Source organism: Diachasma alloeum, unplaced genomic scaffold, assembly GCF_001412515.2.
Source record: "Diachasma alloeum isolate Michigan unplaced genomic scaffold, Dall2.0 Dall_scaffold_00321, whole genome shotgun sequence".
Lineage (NCBI taxonomy): Eukaryota > Metazoa > Arthropoda > Insecta > Hymenoptera > Braconidae > Diachasma > Diachasma alloeum.
This window is the reverse complement of record NW_021680460.1, coordinates 219,578-239,190: the sequence shown is the minus strand read 5'-3', so window position 1 is coordinate 239,190 and position 19,613 is coordinate 219,578. Positions and strand designations below refer to the sequence as shown.

Sequence of the window (19,613 nt, the reverse complement as noted above, 5' to 3'; positions counted from 1 at the left end):
TTAAACCGTGAATTAAAATCTCCAAAATTGAAAATGTCAAATTCGAATCAAAACTGTGAATCAAAACCACCAATTAAAACCGCGAATTAAACCCGTGAATTAAAACTGCGAATCAAAACCGCGAATTAAAACTGCGATTTGATTAATCCCACCCCACCACCCACTCGCGGGGGCCTCTTCCACAAGTCTGCAGCGCTCGCCCCAGAAACGTTGCCCCAGAACCCGTCTGATACATCTACTAATGAATATATTTGAAAAGAGTATGAAACAACGAATTTGTATCAATTGTATGCATAAAACTTGAAGGATTATAATATCCTAAGACGACCTACGCTATGGGTAATAGAATTTACCAACAGCAAACCAGACTCTTTTCTTGGAATTGTCGAAATATTATTGAATGGAATTCTAGAATGATTTGTTCTTTTTATAATGGAAGTGGAGACGTATTTCACCCGCAATTCTGAGTAGTACAATATTGAAAAAAGATGTGTATTTGTGGAATGTATTATATTTTAATTGCACTGTGTGTGTAAGATTGGAAAAATTGCGATGAGATCCATCTCGATGAGAAAAATGCACACACTTATTAGATATTTCTTCAACATTGAAAATATTTGGGAACCCGTGACTTTTCACGAAGTAGATTTCAAGTTTGGAGGAACGTATGGGGTAGTCATATAGGGGACATTCCATGTCAACTCAGCCACACCGGATTTTTTTTTGTCTGGGAAAAATCATTGAGTAGGTGCATTTTGAACTACTACATATAGACAGTGATCATGCAAAATTTCATTGCCCTGCCCCTTTTTGTTTCTGAGATAATCATTATGGAACTTGAAATATTCAAAAAATCATTACTTCTGAATGGAGCATCCGATTTTGATAAATAAAAAAATAAAATTTTCGTTTTTTCTTGTACTTCAAGATAAAAAATACTTCAGAGCCATCAAGAAGCTCCTAGACCGGCTTTTCGGGAATTTGTCGCGTTTTCATTTTTTTTTTACTCTAGGGCCGCTTGATATTCGATCGAAATATTTTTTTTATGATAGAGGATATCCTTATATGATACGAAAAAAATACGCCATAATGGAAGAGCGAAGCAATGCACCGGAAATTTTTTTTTTCCGAAATTTTCGGGTTTTTCAGTTTTTAGGGGAGATCCATCGGTTTTCTTAAAGAAATGAGTCTGTCAACCATTATTCTTCGTTTATATATGATGACATAAAACTACACCATCATGTAACGGAGAAAGAGTGCGCCGAAAAAAAAAATTTTTCGTCGAAATTTTTACTAGAAGGGTAGATAGTTGAACTGAACATTATCATCTTCGGAAGTTTGCTAAATTATGATCAAACAAATGAGAGAAAGAAACAAACGGACTCAATTAATTGATTTATCATCATCAGTCGGTTTCAAAGTTTTAATTCTAGAAAAAAACCTCAATTTCTCGATTGATTTTTTATCACCATACGATTCTGTGTGGATGGATTACCGAGCTCCTATCCTATTCTATTCTAGCAACGAAGTAAGGAATTTTCACGTTGATTATATAGAAATGATCTTTATTCTCGGAATTGATATCTTCGGATTTCATAGAATGCCGCGGAGTGATAGATGTCCAATGCGGACTCCTGGTAAGAAGGGACACCTCGGTTATAATTTACGTCCGATTTCCTTGACACTATACGAGAAATTTCCTTTTTTACCATTTTCTGCGAAAATCTGTGGTCAATGCCGAACGAGAGTTCCAACTTATGTCATTCCTCCATCTGTCCCCACGGTTAAACTTAATGCTACACATCTTCAGCGTTCGGAAACTCCACCCGATAGATCAATGCTCCAAGCAGAAACATGTGACCCAAGTCTGGATGTGATGAACAGTTCTCTGAGATCAGATCGATCTTTCCATCTTGATGATTCCGGTATATCAATCGACGACGAACCAGACGATGAAGCTGAATTCGACAGTTCTTCCATGGATTATGATTCGGAAGATGACCAAAGTGACATTGATCCAGCTTCATCTAAGCAGTATCGATCTGCGAGAAAAATACAATTAGAAGAAATGTTGGATGGTTTGAAGCAGAAATTCAAAGATCTGAAAAACTACCATGAGCGCCTACAAATCTTGACGGTTCATCCACGGTCGTGAAGTGCGCGGAAAATTCCTTCTGAATTTGGAACTACCAGATACATGGCATCAAGAGCGAAAAGATTGAGAAAAATTAAACGAGTGTTTGCTTCACCAATTGCGAATGCAGGTCATTCACTACCCAGCACTACCGTCGAGAAGGTACATAATTTTTACCTAGAGCACAGTCGCGTCATGCCAGGAATGAAAGATAAAATATCCATCAAGATCAATGGAGAGAAGAAAATACAAAAGTAGAGCAAAAGCGAACGATACTCGAAAATGTAAAAGTCCTTCATCGGAAGAACAAACATGCGAATGAAGATGCTAAGGTCGGTTTCAGTAAGTTTGCCATGCTGAGACCTAAACAATGTGTAGTGGCGGGAGCAAATGGCACTCACGTGGNATACAAAAGTAGAGCAAAAGCGAACGATACTCGAAAATGTAAAAGTCCTTCATCGGAAGAACAAACATGCGAATGAAGATGCTAAGGTCGGTTTCAGTAAGTTTGCCATGCTGAGACCTAAACAATGTGTAGTGGCGGGAGCAAATGGCACTCACGTGGTATGTGTTTGTACGTATCATCAAAATTGCAAATTGATGCTAGAGGTAATTAATATTGCGACTCTAACTCAAGATTCCCCTTGTCCACTCAGAGATTACAAAGATTGTCGAGCAAAATTGATGTGTACAAATCCAACCCCGGGCTGTCATCTGGATGAATGTAACGATTGTCCTGGAGTGAAATCATTATCATGTGAACTGAAGAAACATCTCTCTGATTCTGTCTTGGAAATGGTCGAATTTCGCGTGTGGCAAAGGACTGACAGGTGTACCTTGCAGACACAGACCCTCCCGATGGATGAATTCATTGATCTTCTAATGGAACGATTGATAGTATTGAAGCCACATCACTTCATCGCTAAAGAACAATCGGCTTTTGTCAAACAGCGAAAAGAGTATTTGGATAATGGAGAAGTACTAGTGCATTGTGATTTTTCGGAAAATTACTCTTTTGTGGCTCAAGATGCTGCTCAATCCTTCCACTACAATAATGACCAGTGTACAGTTCACCCCGTTGTTTACTACTATCGCGAAAAAAATGAAATCCAACATCGGATTTTAGTCGTTTTGTCGGACAGTACGACTCACGATACTGCAGCTGTTTATTTGATACAGAAAATTTTAATACAGCATGTGAAAGACAACTGTGGAAGCATGGAGAAAATTATCTATGTCACCGATGGAGCTGCACAACATTACAAGAATCGTTTTCAGATCACGAATCTCTTGCATCACAAGACTGATTTTGGCATAGATGCGGAAGCCCATTTTCATGCAACCGCGCACGGTAAAGGAGCTTGTGATGGAGTAGGAGCTGTCTTTAAGAGAGAAGCGAGACGTACGAGCTTGCAAATCATTTATGGTGAACCAATCCTCACGCTAGATGCTTTGTTTCGATGGTCAAAAGAGAATTTTGAAGGAATTGATGTTTTTTTTTCACCAAGGTAGAACACGAGAATATCAAAACTGAGTTGAGACCGAGATTTGATAGTGCCAAAGCTATTCCAGCCATTCAAAAACACCATTGTTTTATTCCGATACCGGGAGAGCAATTGTTAATTAAACGATATNGAGCTTGCAAATCATTTATGGTGAACCAATCCTCACGCTAGATGCTTTGTTTCGATGGTCAAAAGAGAATTTTGAAGGAATTGATGTTTTTTTTTCACCAAGGTAGAACACGAGAATATCAAAACTGAGTTGAGACCGAGATTTGATAGTGCCAAAGCTATTCCAGCCATTCAAAAACACCATTGTTTCATTCCGATACCGGGAGAGCAATTGTTAATTGAACGATATTCGGCTTCGGCTAACGACGAGGTTTTCCCAAAGCAAAAATAAACAACAACAAAACGAAAAACCCGCAGAAGACAGTAAGCGTGATGTAAATAATTCATCAGTGCATGTTGGAACTTGTCGTCGAAGAGAGTGGGGAATTTCTCCGTATTGTAAAAATGTAAAAATGTGAAAATATAAAATGTTGTCGTTATAGAAGAATAAAAATTGTTTTTTTCCTATACTTTGTGACCTTTCAATATTTAATTGTTATTATCTCCTAAAAGGGGATTTAGGGCAATTAAATAAGGAGGACAAATGAGGGATAAAATTAACTGAATCTATATATCTATATTCAGTTAATTTTATCCCTCATTTGTCCTCCTTATTTAATTCCCCTAAATCCCGTTTTAGGAGATAATAATAATTAAATATTGAAAGGTCACAAATTGGCGCCCACGTTGGGCGCCAATGTGACCTTTTCCTTATTTTACTTAGACTATTTCCTGAATTGAGGAGGGGTAAAATAAAGAGATAGATCAGATAAGGGGTTAAATTCAAGTAATAAGATATATTTTATCTACTATACAAATAATGGATCGTCAGAAGACGTCAAAAAGTCTTTTGCTCTGATCTAGGGAAGTGGGGGAGGCCAGGCAAATTTTATACACGTGCAAAGGGGGGTGACTCTAATGCGGAAAAAAGGGGAGAAGCTAGTCGTGTCGAGGGAATACAACTAAATATATAAATAATAACTGAAGGGGAAGAAACAAAAGAGTGTAGGCTCACCGTTGGGGAGAATGGAAAGAAATACTGCTTGTGGCGAGGGGGAAATGAGGGGGACAACTCGTACTCACGACTTCCAGGTGTGGTCTGGATTTCCAAAAACTAATCCAGGTCCTTCCGCAATTCCTGAGATGGAGCCTTCGTTCCTCCTCTCTGACTCCAGGGGCACAGTAACTAGAGCCGGGATGAGCTCGATGTATCAAAAGTCCTCTTTTTATCGTATCGTGGGGGCTCGTCAGATGTCGATGTCCTTCGGTTTTTGATTCGGGAGCAATCGGGGCCAATCAGCACGGGTGAGAGGTGACGATGACCACAATCCAGGGATGTCTCACAAGAGATTATTGCAAGTGTTGAATATTCGGGGGTCCAATATGGGGAATTTCCAGGGGGCGATGGCTTTTCCAATTGATCGGGTGGGGCCGGAACTGATGTCTTCCTTCGGCTGATGTCTTCGGGATGTCCAGGGGCGGGGGTAGAGGGGCGATGAGGGGAAAAGCGAGGGAAGAGGTAACCAACGGTGGCGAGAATTTGCGGTTTTAGGGGGCAGTGTGTGTTGGGGAAAAATATGTATAAAAATAATAAAAATTGAATAATGTGCCTCGTCACAACTTTTTCGTTAGTGGAAAGCACAGTGTGTTGTTGAGAAAACATTTATAGTCGTATCAATAGTCTATTCTATCCAGCACAACAGAAAATGTCTATTGACAAACCCCTTTTTCAGTAACAATAATGCAACTCTCCTAAACGACAGACAAACGTAAAAATTTCGAAGAAAATTTTTTTTCGGAGCATTCTTTCTCTCTTACATGATGGCGTACTCTTTTGCCATCATATATGTACAAAGAGTAATAGTTGACAGACTGATTTCTTTGAAAAAAACCGATGGATCTCCCCTAAAAACTGAAAAACGCAAAAATTTCGAAAAAAAAAAATTTTCCGGTGCATTGCTTCGCTCTTCCACTATGGCATATTTTTTATATCATATAAGGACATCCTCTATCATAAAAAAATATTTCGATCGAATATCGAGCGGCCCTAGAGTGAAAAAAAAATGAAAACGCGAAAAATTCTCGAAAAACCGATCTAGGAGCTTCTTGACGACTCTGAAGTATTTTTTATCTTGAAGTACGAGAAAAAACGAAAATTTTCCTTTTTCATTTATCAAAATTGGATGCTCCATTCAGAAGTAATGATTTTTTGAAAATTTCAAGTTTCGTAATGATTATCTCAGAAACAAAAAGTGTCAGGGCAATGAAATTTTGCATGATCACTGGCTATATGTAGTAGTTCAAAATGCACCTTCTCAATGATTTTTCCCAGACAAAAGAAAATCCGGTGTGGCTGAGTTGACATGCAATGGCCCATAGATCGCGCACATATTGGAAAGTTGAACCAATGCATTTGTATTGACCCTCTATACATATGATTTTATTTATAAGATAAATTGTTGATCCCACGGCAACAACATTATCGGGAACTTTGGTAGATATTTTGAACTTGCTGCACTCGAGAGATTGACACTCAAAATAATTTTGGGCGGGTGTTGGATATTGAATGACTCGCGGAAGGTATATGGACACAGGAGTTGAGCGCACATGGCGTATTGATTTCTCATCTTCGGCAATCCTATTACTCAGCTGTTCCAAAATTAATTTCCTCGAATGTATCCGTCGTTTAATTTTATCCAAAAAATTTCGTCACATATATGGAGTAACGAATGAACATTATAAGAGACGAAATATGCGTCGTATATTTCTGATGCTTTGGAGACGAATTTTCTCAACATTTTCTGCGCCTTTCTGAAATACAATGCGATCAATTTATCGTCTGAGAGAATACGGATTGCACAATGAAGAAGCATGAAATGTCGATAAAATTTGTCATCAAGGATATCTGCAAATATAACCGGACCCGCATATAATAAAGGGAAACGAAACCCTGTTGCTTTTCCCTATTTCAGATATTTCAGAGTTCGCATTTTACGGGGAAAGTCTGATGGAATATATGATTTGATGATTTCTATGTTGCGATCAATTAATAGTAATTTTTGCCGTGAAAGATTACACAAACGAGCTTTTCCAACCCAGTATATGAGCAACAAACGTTTTACAACCCCAAGATAAATCAAATGCATTGGATCGAGGACAAAATGATGAATGAAATTAATGAAGAACATTTTCAAAAGGGGTGACTTTCCCTTAATGTGACTCTCATCAGGATCATTCGATAAATAATCATCATGTTTACGAGGCTCCTCCTCCAAATTTCCATCGTTGGGGTAATAAATTCCTGATTTTTTTCTTTCATTCCTTCTTTCTTGCACCTTTCACAGCCTTTTTTACTGGTGTGATTTTTTATATCCTTCATGGCTGCTCTAGCTGGGGCATTAGAAGCGAAATGGTCAATATCAAGATGATAATGTTTGTCATTGAACTCAAATCCTACTGTATGTAACTGTATAGCCTTTTCCACAAATTCTTAGAGATATTCTTCTATTGGCTCCGGTTTGCCTTCTCCGGAGAATAATGCAATAACGAAGGGAGAGCTATCTTCAAACTGTACACTGCGTCCCAAGATTGGCCATATCTCAGTCGCACTGCTTTTGAATGGTGGAATACCATCAATGTTGCTTATTTCTATGACATTGGAATCGCATACAAATCCTGCTTGCATTCTCTCAATTAGGGTACTCTTTATCCCGAAATAAATTATTTCTCCATTCCTTAATTTCTTCTTATCTGTGTTCGTTCCCGTAGGTATTTTCAATAAAGTTCGAACGTCCAGTGGCAGAAATGGGTACGCTGGATGAATTAATTTCAAAAATTGAGTTGCTGTATTCAAAGCATTTGCAGGTAGTTATCAGTATTATCAATTCTCTAATGAATTTTTCCACATTTACAGAGAATGTGAAGGTTTTGTTTAGCGTAGGAGAGTACTTTCACTCTCACTATCACTGTCTTCCGCAGAAAGATCTTCTGAATCATCTGAACTGTCCACCATATACTCCGTTTCTTCTTCATTGATGTTAGCTATTGATCTGGGAATATCGTTCTCAGTATTCCTTACAGGACCATCCGACGCTGTAGAGATACCACTGCTGATATCTGGAATTTGCAGGAACATTGGCGGATTGACAGAAATTTGACTCTTCAGATCTCTTAATATGGGACCTGCCCTCAACATGAGTTTCTCGACCGATGCTGCAATTTTCCGTTGCAAGTGTCGTCTGCTGTAGACTCTGTTCTTCTTTACTTTGGCCATTTCGTTTTCACTGTAATGCCTGTTCAAAAGGGAATCTGAATGACTATCTATTAGGAAATATCCATCAAAACTACTCATAGCGTATGAAAAAAATTCCACAGGAAAATTTAACAAATCTTCTAAAGAAAAATTATTTTTAATATGTATTAGAACTTTGCGAAAAATCTATTGAAGTTTCAGGAGATTTTTATTGAAGAATTTTATTTCTTTCTAAAAAAATTCTTGTGAAGATTATGCAACCACTATCTGTTATAATTCTATTGAAAAATTCTATTTGTTTTTTACATCAATTCCATTGCAAAGTTATGCAACTTTTCCATGTATTTTTAATAGATATTTGTTTATAAGAAAAAACCATTGCTTTCACCACATAATTATTTTGTTGGAATTTTTACTATAGAAATTATCAGGCATGAATTTTCCAAGTTTTTTTTTCTTGCATTCTATTGAAATAAATGAAAGAAAATACAGCAGAAAAACTTCGAAATTCTACGCCCGCAAATTTATATAGAAAAATAATTCTATTGACTTGAAACTAGATTTTATTTATTACGACGGACAAAGAATCTAGAATTTTCTATTGACCCATTTTTACAAATATCTTGTGAAACAATTACCCGATAAAGGTGCATAATCTCCAATAAAAACAAGATATCAATTGGATCATTTTTTTATTGCCATAGAATTATCCAATAGCATTTTAGGAGGGCGACATTGAATAATAGAATTTCTTAAAGTAGTTCAAACCAAACTTAAATTTTTATAAAAAATATCTAAAATAGATCCTGAACTCAATATGAATACGTCAACATGAAGACAAATATTCTGATTGAGTTTTTCCTTAATACGCAATCTAGTATTATTAATAAGAATTGATTTAGAAGTGCAAGAATAAAACCAAGTCTTATGAGAAAATAAATCTGGCGAGGTCGGGGGAGAAGATTAAAATCTAAAAAAGATTCGTGTTAACCTTTTGTGATAAATAGTCTGTTTCTGCGTGCCCCGAAATGGCGTGTTATGTGAAAGTGACAGCGTTGCGTTGGTTAAACGCTAGGCAGGCCATGGAGAGGGGAGTATTTCCGAAAGTACAGGGTTGCCACAGATCGAAACACCCGGATAAAACGAGAGACTAAAATTTGACGGATGAATTTCTTACACTTATCAAAGTTAAAATTCAGGTAAAATTATTAAAAATGAATAACTATTTTTGATTTTTCAAAATTGTGCAATGCTTTTCTGTTTATTTTTTTCATACGTTATGAAGAATCCTCATGAGAAATTATGAGAGCTATTTTACTAATTTCTAAATATACGTTGTGTGAGAAGATTAGACGCTACTTCCATGGAAAAATACATATAGTATGTATTATGTATGGCTTATTTTGTATATTCCGAAATTATATTTGAGAAAGAGGGAAATATATTGTACAATGCGGGGCAAATTCTAGAAATTGAAAGTGTTTATCTTAAAATATGTTCCTTTACTAGAATTCGCTTTTCACTTTGTGCGTATAAGATGAAGTGCAAAAAAAATCAACAAATTGAATAATTACATGAAAATTCAAGAGTGGAGAAGAAGTTCTACGGGAAAAACCCACCCCATTGGAAATGAGAATTCCCCTGAATGTTCCTTTCATTTAGGGGAAACCCCCAAGCGAATACCACTATTATACGTATAATATACTCTCTGCATCGACTAGTGACAGAATATTCCCTTTGTGAACCTATTTTTTTACTATTGAGTAACAATCAAATTATGACGTTTTGAAAATTTCGCTACAAAAATTGTGATCGTGAGTGGCAACGTAAAAATAAAAACATATATCCACTCAACAAATGGAAAAACTTTGGGGGAAAACCCAGACACGTACATTTTTCGACGTATTATTCACGTTTCATACACGTCTTATATACATAAAATATACCTTCTTTATCCATTTCGACGAATTTTCTACGAATTTTCCACCATTTGAATTTTCTTGGGAGTTGCCCCGATGAAATCTGATCGAAATATTATGTTCACACGGCTTTTCTGTTCACATGAGCACACCTGATTGATTAACACTCTTAAACACAAAAATCCGAGCACATTTAGGGATTGGTATAAGTAAAATAAGACTGCGTTATATGCCGAACTGACCTTTTGCCTGCGACGAACAAGTCTCAACTGACCCTAAAGGTTCGGCTGCTCTTGGACTGACCCAAGATTTTATTTTCTGCCCTCTGGTGTGATTAATTCAATAACAAATTACTTTTATTTATTGGAACAAAAGAGACATAATATGTAAAAAAAAAATTGATTCAGATAGCATTATATGAGGAATGTAAAGCTTTTTGTGTGCATCAGAACAAAAATAACGAAAAACAAGTTACGCGAAAATTTATTAATAGTTATTTATATTAGATATAACGAAGTATTAATTCGTGGGAAACTTACCTTGCTGTTATAATGGAATCATTTTACTCCTTTTCACACCCATTTGAGCCCGAGATTTCATAAATTCGTATTACTACGATTACCCACTGGTAATCAAACCTCCACAATGGCATTCGGGAGTAACAATCGACTCTTTCTAATATATTTTTTCATCTTGAACAGTGCATAAAACTCTGAAGCGATTTGCATAATGGATTAAAACGATCTCTGTATCGGCGGGAAATTTCGAAATACCTTCCGTTTTTAATTTTCAATTGCTATGAGCAAAAAATTTCAGCTACCATAGAATGTAATAGTAAGAGGCCGGTGAGATGACGGGAAAGCGATTACAAAAAATAATTTGAAAAACTTCAAAAAGTTATAGTAAAAACGGCGTATTTTTTCCCTCCCCTGGGTAAACGGCCTATAGACCATTTTGTAACGTCCTAAACATCGGGACACATATTCGTTTTTCTTACGAATTTGGAGACGGTGGAAAGAACGTGTCATAATCGTTCCGTTCAAGGCTGGTAGAAATATTTTCGTTGAATAGACGTCTCATCTTCAACGCTTTGAAAACGGAACACAATAGTCAACTACTAGTCGCAGTTACAAACACGCATTTTCAAGCGTACTGTATACACGCATTATGGATGTCTTCCCCACGTATAATTGGCGTCGATGCCTATAGCATTTTTATGTTACTTGAATTGACCTGAAAAAGACGATTTTTAGACACGTAGTATAAAAGACATATATCATCAGCGTTTAAATTTTCGACCATATACGTCTTTTCGACCATCGTCACGCGTATTCTACGTATTTTCAACTATCGCATGTTTACTGGGTATTAGGCCCGAATTTTCAACCTAAAAACACAAAAACAAATGTTTTTGTAAAAAAACTGGGCCAAAAAAAAGTTTTATTGGATTCCTACTGAGAAATAGAAGTTTTTGAAAAATACATAGAAATAAAAAACGAATAACCCGGCTGTATGGCGCAGTTGGTAGCAGCATGAGATTCACAACCTCAAGCTCCCAGGTTCGAGCCCCGGCCGGGCTAAAATTCCACACCAATTTTTCATCACAATTTTCCACATAATATTCAACTGAAAATTCAACACAATTTTCAAACCGAAAATTCCACGGAATTTTCAACTGAAAAATCCACTCCACATTCAACATTCCCTGGCTGAAGGCCCTCGGGCGATGGCCGCGTTGGCAAGTTAACCCTTGCAACGAAAAACCGGTGAAATTTGAATTTAAAAAACGAAGCCAAGTTAGGAATTTTGAATAAATGGTAATAGTGCACATTCAGGTTTCTATAAGAAAAATAGTTCTCAATGGAATAAGTATTCTAAAAAAATTCTACATGAAATAAAAAATCAGTAGGAGCAGGACCGACGTCCTGGGCGCAGATCAAAGGATGGAGGAATAGATTGAAATAGACAGTCAATTGAAAAACTCCGCGCCAAGAACGTTGGTCCTGCTCCTACTGATTTTTTATTTCATGGAGAATTTTTTAGAATACTTATTTCATTGAGAACTATTTTCCTTATAGAAACCTGAATGTGCACTATCACCATTTATTCAAAATTCCTAACTTGGCTTCCTTTGTTATTTTTATGTATTTTTCAAAAACTTCGATTGCCCAGTAGGAATCAAACAAAACTTTTTCTTGGCCCAGTTCTTTTACAAAAACATTTGTTTTTGTGTTTTTAGGTAGATTTCATTATTTTTTTCAAAATAAGCAAGGACTGTTTTTACTTCCGGTGAAATTTGTTCTTTTCAATTCAATTTAACTGATTCATTTTTCATAAGATAGAACATTTTTTGAATCAACAATTGAAGGGAAATAAACAGTTCTACTCCAGATTTATTCTCTCCACCGAATTTCGAAATTTAATCATCTATTAACAATTTTCTGACTTGATTTGGTTCCTCATTCAATTTTTGCTCTGATGATTCCTATATGGATTGTATTTCGTGGAGAGATAAACTGATTTCCTTATAGGAATAGTCGAACAAAATGTTCACAAAGAATTCTTTTTGAAAACATCTGTTTTTGTTTTTTTTGTTTTTAAAAATATTAGGGAAACATTGGGTGGAATGGACTCTTCTGACTTCATATTTCAATATTTATAACCAGGGAACAAATTTATCGATTGAGCTCAGTCTAAGCTTATTACAAAGGGGCTGACTGTACTTTAATTTAAAAAAAAAATCTATTTCATCAGCACTTCAATAAGACATCAACATTTTGGAAAGGGTTCAAAGTGTCCATTTAATCCCACCGTCTCCTACTAATTTTTCCTAAATAATCACAAAATTGTTCGCATTTCATTGTCACTTAAATTAGTGAATTTTTTTCCATGGAATCAAAACATTTTCTGTTACACTCGGAGAAAAATAAATATTTTCTTTTCGAATTTAACTATGCACGGACATTTAATACTTGATCACATAATATTTTCGACACATCTCCCTTTGGTCACATTCCAAACATAAACCGATAACCTCGCAAATAGTGCATAACCTACCTTTATGTCCGAGGTCCGCATATGAATATAGATATGGCGGGATGAAATTCGAATTTTCGACGAGAGAAAACAAAATAGAACACCGAGTCGATTTTCCGTTTCATTCTAATAAGTGATTTTACGTGAAGAAGAACACTTTCTGTGGTTCTCCATAACAACATCACAACCCACATTCAAATGCACTGGTGGCAACACTTCAACGTTGGATATGAAGCTCCAGTTGGACCGGCGCTGCCAACGTTACAACTTGATTCTCACACTTTATAGTGTGAATCGCGAGAATGTGAATATCAACTTGTTGCTATACGCCTATCTTTTTTACTGTTAATCCAAAAAATACTATAGTTACACCGTTGAAAAGCTCATAGGTGATTTATATAATGTAACTAACGACACTTTCCCGATTTGTTGTCCCGTTTTCATTATACCGAATGTAAATCATTTAGAGGTAGTGGAGGGGAAAGTTCTGTCGTGTATAGATACGCGGTACTCTTGGCCTGATGTTGTGCTCAGTCGGTCAAAACTTTTCTTGGCCGATACGCTACCGCGTATCTCGATAATTTTTTAGTCCTTGTAAAAATTGAAAATTTGGTTTCGAAAAGATAGGTTCAGATGACTCAGAATCATCTGAAAGGTGGAGATTTCATATCCCCTAGGAAAGTGTTTATACGACCTTTTGGCAGAAATTTTCGAGAATATAGAAAAAAAATGTTTATACGACCTTTTGGCACAACTCACGCGACATAAGAGTAAAAATCCAAGTTTCAGAATTTAAAGATCACAAACGTCGAATTCTAAGGGTCATAAGGGTCGAAATCTAAGAGTCGTAAGGGTCAAAATACAAGGGTCTGAATACCGAAATCAAAATCCAAAGTTAAGAATTTAAGGGTCACAAGGGTCAAAATCTAAAGGTCATAAGAGTCAAAATATAAGGATCTGAATATAAGGATCATATTTTGAGGCTTCCAATTTAAGGGTCACAAGGGTTAAAATTTACGAACCATAAGGGTCAAAATACAGGTGTCTGAATATCAAAGCCAAAATCGAAGGTTCAAAATTGTAAGATAGCAAGGGTAAAAATTTGAGGGTCATGAGAGTCAAACGACAATTGTCTGAATATCAGGGTCAAATTTAAAGGTTTCCAATTTAAGGGTCACAAAGGTAAAAAACCAAAGGTCAAAATACAAGGTCAAAATATAAAGGTCAAAATCTACGGCTCAAAATCTAAGGGTCAAGATTAATGGTTAATTTAATTAGTAACTCAATAAACCATTAATTTAATGATTGAGCAAATTTATATATCAATTTACTAATCAATCGATAAATTGATTCATTAATTAATTAACTTCCCGACCCGAAGGGAGCAAGTTATTGTAATGACCCCGAAAATCGAATGTGGAATTTCGATGATTTCTCGACATTTCTCGACCTCCGGAATCATCCTGATACATTTTTGAAGACATGTCTGTACGTTTTTTTTTTCTGGTTCATGATTGGAAAAATGCTTTTTACGCACTAACATACTCCAGACTGATGGTATGAGGAATGTAGTGTCCGAATCGGTCAGGTTTAGATGGTAGCGACCACGAGCACCATGGTTTCCATGTATTTGCTGGCGAATGGGCAATCCCTACGGACTACATAACCAAACATGATACCAGTAATCTTTGACCTTTTCTTTCCCTCGCGGCACCACCGTTAGGTATTACGTCACGAGGGAGGTCTCAGCTGTTTGCTCTTCCTCATTCCAACCTTATGTACGTCCTCCTAGCCTACAAAGGTGTTGGGTGTAGGTAGGAGGTTCCAGTAGGTTTCCCGCCTGTGTTGCAGCCTTGCGCTCGCGTTCCTCTTTCCTGAGCTCTTTTATGACTTCAGGCGCAAAGTGACTCGTTGCGTCCCGAGCTGCCTGCGATGATAGAAATACATCCGTTAGATTTTCAGGCAGTACTTCCATTTTTAGTGTGGACACCCAGATATGCCTGGTCTCACTAAAACGCGGGCATGCGAAGAACACATGCTCCGCATCATCATCCACTTCTGGGCAGGTTGGACATTTCGAGGAATCTTCATGTTTGAATTTATGAAGATACGCTCTAAAGCATCCGTGCCCCAAAAGCATCTGCGTCAGGTAGTAGTTCACGTCTCCATGGCCGCGATTCAGTCAGACATCCACCTTTGGGATCAGGCGGTAAGTCCATCTCCCCTTGGTGGAGTTGTCCCACTTCAGCTGCCATCGCCTCAGGCTGTTTCGCCTCTCTTCACACGTCAACTCCTCGGGACTCAGCGCTTCGGATCTCCTACGCTTATACAGGGCTTTCCGCTCCTCAGCCAGTACTTTTATCGGCAACAGTCCTGCGATGACACACGCTGCATCCTCAGAAACCGTCCGGTATGCACTTGCGACTCTAAGGGCACTGAGTCGATAGACTGGTGCGATCTTACGTCGCGCTTCCTGCAGCTGGAGTACATCCCCCTAAATGGGAATAGCATATGTGAGCACCGAAGTTATCACTGAAGACAACAGTGCTCTTCTTCTCTGCTTGGGTCCCCCGATATTGGGCATGAGGCGTGATAAGGTGGATCTAACGCCAGACGCCTTGGCACCCACTTGCTCCGCTTGTTGCTTGAAGTTGAGTCGTGCATCTATCATCACCCCCAGGTATCGAATGCATGGCTGGGAGGTAATTTCACAAGACCCGACTCGCAGCGTGATCGTCTCGATTTTTTTCCTGCTAGTGATCAATACGGCTTCTTGATCACACGACTTCTTGTCTTGTGCTCCGCAAGGTTTAGGCCTACAGAGTCCATCCATTTACGGATCGTCTCAGTCGTTGTATTGAACACACGGTTTACCTGCTCCAGGTATTTCCTAACAATGACTACGGCCACATCACCTGCAAATGCAACGAGCTTAGTCCCTTGTGGCAGTTTCAGCTTCAGAAGCCCATCGTACATAATGTTCCATAGTAGAGGACTGAGCCTTGAGGCACTCCCCCTGTAACTTCATAATGCTTGGAACCACACTCCGTGTCATACTTGAGGACCCTTCCGGTGAAATAGCTGTCAACCATCCTCTGCAAGTAACCTGGTACGTTCAGCCCTACAAGAGCCTTCATAATGCAGTTCCACCTGGCTGAAATGAAGGCATTCTTGATATCCAGTGTTACTACTAAACAGTACTCCTTCGTGCCATTGAGTCATCTTTCCTCTGCAATCGCTTTCTTGGCGGTACCGATGACAAGGTTGATGGCATCTAAGGTTGATCGACCTTTTCGAAAACCATATTGATTCCCAACTAATAGGGGTTCAACCGTGGCTTCTATCCTTTGGTGGACGATACGCTCGAGAATCTTGCCAGCGGTATCGAGCATACAGAGGGGACGATATGATGAGGGGTCGTCTGGTGGTTTATTCCCTTTTGGGAGTAGTACTAGTCTCTGGTGCTTCCACGTGGCTGGGAAGGTGCCCTCTGTCAGGCATTCGTTGTACACTTCCAGGAACAGCGCCGGCATCGCGTGGATAGCTGATTTCAGAGCGATGTTTGGGATTCCATCTAGACCAGGAGCTTTGATGTTACCCACTCTGTTACAGGTTTCCATCAGCTCTTCCTTGGTGATTCGTGGAGCCATCATCCTATCTCGCTCGCCAGTATGGTATAGTTCTGGTTGGTGTGGAAACAGAACCGCGACATTTTCCATCAACAGTCCAGGACACCTTGGTAACGGCATTTGTTGACTTTTGAGGCGCATCATCACAACCTTATATGGTCTGCCCCATGGGTCATCTTCCACCTCAGCAAGTAGCTTACCCCAAGTTTGCTTTTTACTGCACTTGATTGCTTTGCTGAGTTTACGGCGTGCCTTCTTATACCTCATCCTTAGTTCTTCCGAGTTCGGCTTCTTCCGGCTACGCTGTTCCAATCTCCTGGCTCTATTACACTCCTTCCATAGGATGGCAATAGTTTCATTCCACCAATATACCGGTGGAGGCTGGTTTGTGGTCCGCTTCCTGGCCATGGTGGCATCGCATGATTCTGTCACTCTCTTCATGATGTTGTGTGCCTTCTCAGTATCATTGTTTCCGCTAATCGGGCGATTATACAGTGCTGCTGAGAAAGTGCTCGAATCAAAGGTGCTCACTCTCCAGCCAATACAGTTGGTCTTTTTAGTCCTTAAGGCGACTCTCTTTCGAGTACATGTCTCCCAGATTATCGCACGGTGGTCGCTGGCAGTGTAGATATCAGATACTCTCCATGAGTAGTTCCTTTTTGCAAGGCTGCTATTCACGAAGGTAAGGTCCACAATTGAGCTCTTCTCTCCCCTCACGAAGGTTGATTCATCACCACTATTCAGCAGAACCACGTCCAACGATGACATGGCTTCCAGTAAAGCTTGTTCTCTGGTGTTCGTCCTCTTACTCCCCCAATCGACTGCCCAGGCGTTGAAGTCACCGGCTATTGCCAGGGGGAAATGCTGCTTCGCATCCTCGATCAGTCTATCTAGGAAGTCCGTGAACTCATCAAAGGAAAGACTTGGCGGGGCATAGCAGCTGTAGTAATGAATTCCATCAACCTTAGCCTTTATGAAGCCCTCTTGTTTGCTATTTCCGGTGATGCTCTGAAATGAATGATTCCCACAAGCCCAGATTACAGCCTTCCCACTGGCGTCAGTAATCCAGCATTGAGTGTCAAGACGTCGATATGGCTCCGAGATCATGACGAGGTCAAGTTTCAGCTCCCGCACCGTTTGCGTGAGCAGATCGTGTGCGTCCTCACAGTGATTGAGGTTTAGCTGTAACACCTTGCGGTTTTCCCTCCTATGGTCGCCTTTTGCTGGTCAGCTTCTGGAGTGCCTCCTTGTATGCTGGGCATCTACTGCTACCAGCGACATGGGCACAATTCTTTGTACTGCCATTTTCACTGCAAAGGGCACATAGAGGATCATTCTGGCACTCCTTGGCTTGGTGGCCGTTCTCTGAACACCTCACGCAGACCTTAGATCGGTCAATTGCGCTTGGACACCTGGTGGCGAGGTGTCCGTAGTGCCAGCACTTGAAGCACTTGACCGGTTTCTGCACTCTTCGGATACGGCAGTTCACCCAGCTGATCTTGATCTTCCCATGATCATCCTCCCCCAGGATTTTCTTCACGGCAGCTGCCGTGAGTGTCACCGAGGCAGTTTGGGTTCCTCCATATGCCATACGTAAGGATCTGACGACCTCAGAGCCTATTTTATGCTCCTCACCTACTACTTTACGTAGGGCTTCAAGAACATCTTCCTTTTCCCTCTCCAGATCGAGGTCTTTGGTCTCGAGCTCTTCCAACGGCTCCTTACTCAGTATTTCAGCTTTCTCTCCAAGGAGATCAACAATGGCTGACGGTAACTGGGAGCCCTCAACGGTCGTCTTCTTGCTCAAGATGATTAGCATGTCTCCTGTTGTTGTACGTCTGATCTTCTCGACGCATTCACTGGCCTTCTCGCAGGCGCTGTCCTTCTTAACCCGCCTAAGGATTTCTGCGTATTTCTCCTTTTCCTTTAGGTGAATGATCAGCGCTTTCGGCCTGACCGCCAACTTTTTCTGAGTCTGCTTCGGGTTCGGGTTTCCCCGTAGCGACTTTGAAGTCGGGTCACCTTTCTTCCTTCTTTGCTTCCATTTCTGCCAGCCTTGGTCTTCCCTGGCCTCATCCTCGTTAGACCTATCTTGTTTGGTCTTGCCCTTGGTTTACTTGTCCTTGGCAAGCTCCTTTGAGAAAGGTTCATTCCTCTTCGACTCCCTCTTCTGGTGCGGTGTCGTGACCCGTTTGGGTGGGCTCGGAGTCTTCTCTTGCTTGGACCTTTTGAGCGAATCGGAATAGGTTCCAGGCGATTCCCCATTTCTCTTCTTTTTGTCCACAGTGTTTTGAACAACCTGCTCTTGGGACGTCTTTTGGGATCCTGCATCCTCCACCATCTCTTTTGGTATGGCTTCATGCGTCGATCTGAGCCGCTTAGCAGAAGCCTGGATACTTCTTGCGAGCCGGCGAATACCTTCATTGATAGTTCGCCTAGACTTGTCTGTTACCTGTAGTAACAGGTCTTCGATGAGCTTTTCGTGGCGATCCCATGCCTGCTTGTGCTCCATTCCTCCATTTGGAGCACTGAGCTCCGTCCCCTGCTGGGTCTGAGACCCTGCTCCACTTGATGCATGAAAGGCCAAGTGGTCCACCTTTAATGAATGTGATGATTGGCTCCTCCCATAATCCATGAAGCCGGCATCAGAACTGATGGCGGGATTCTCCTTGTTAAGGCTACCCGCATGGGAACTTTCAATTTTTTCATCACTCATCATCTTTGTACTAGCTGTTATCGGGAGCCTGACCCGGAGGTGTTTTAGGGAGCCCACCCTGCACACCGCTTTTAGAGTTGGGTTTCTCGTAAGGTGTTGGTTCGCGCCGACGTATTTTATTTAGTCGATACCTTATATTCTGAACGGCAGTTCAGAATATTGAGCATTCCCCCATCCACCACCTGGGGACGCGCCACGTTGCAGGACCTCCTAACCTGCGAAAACTCTCGGAGGGTAAAGGCGTTCCTCGCCGAAAGGATTCGTGGAGACATGTCTGTACGTGTGTGTGTGTGTGTGTGTGTACGTATGAGACC

The 19,613-nt window shown here is 39.9% G+C and overlaps 1 protein-coding gene across 1 annotated transcript; it reads right to left on the bottom strand.

The window, feature by feature from the left end:
* Positions 1–17,790: 17,790 nt before the first annotated feature.
* Positions 17,791–18,659, bottom strand: LOC107040138. Its single transcript, XM_015260080.1, has 2 exons — positions 18,606–18,659; positions 17,791–18,558 (listed from the first exon to the last, which is right to left on the bottom strand). The coding sequence occupies exons 1-2, from the start codon at positions 18,657–18,659 to the stop codon at positions 17,791–17,793; spliced, it is 822 nt and encodes a 273-aa protein (XP_015115566.1).
* Between the last annotated feature and the right edge of the window lie 954 nt (positions 18,660–19,613).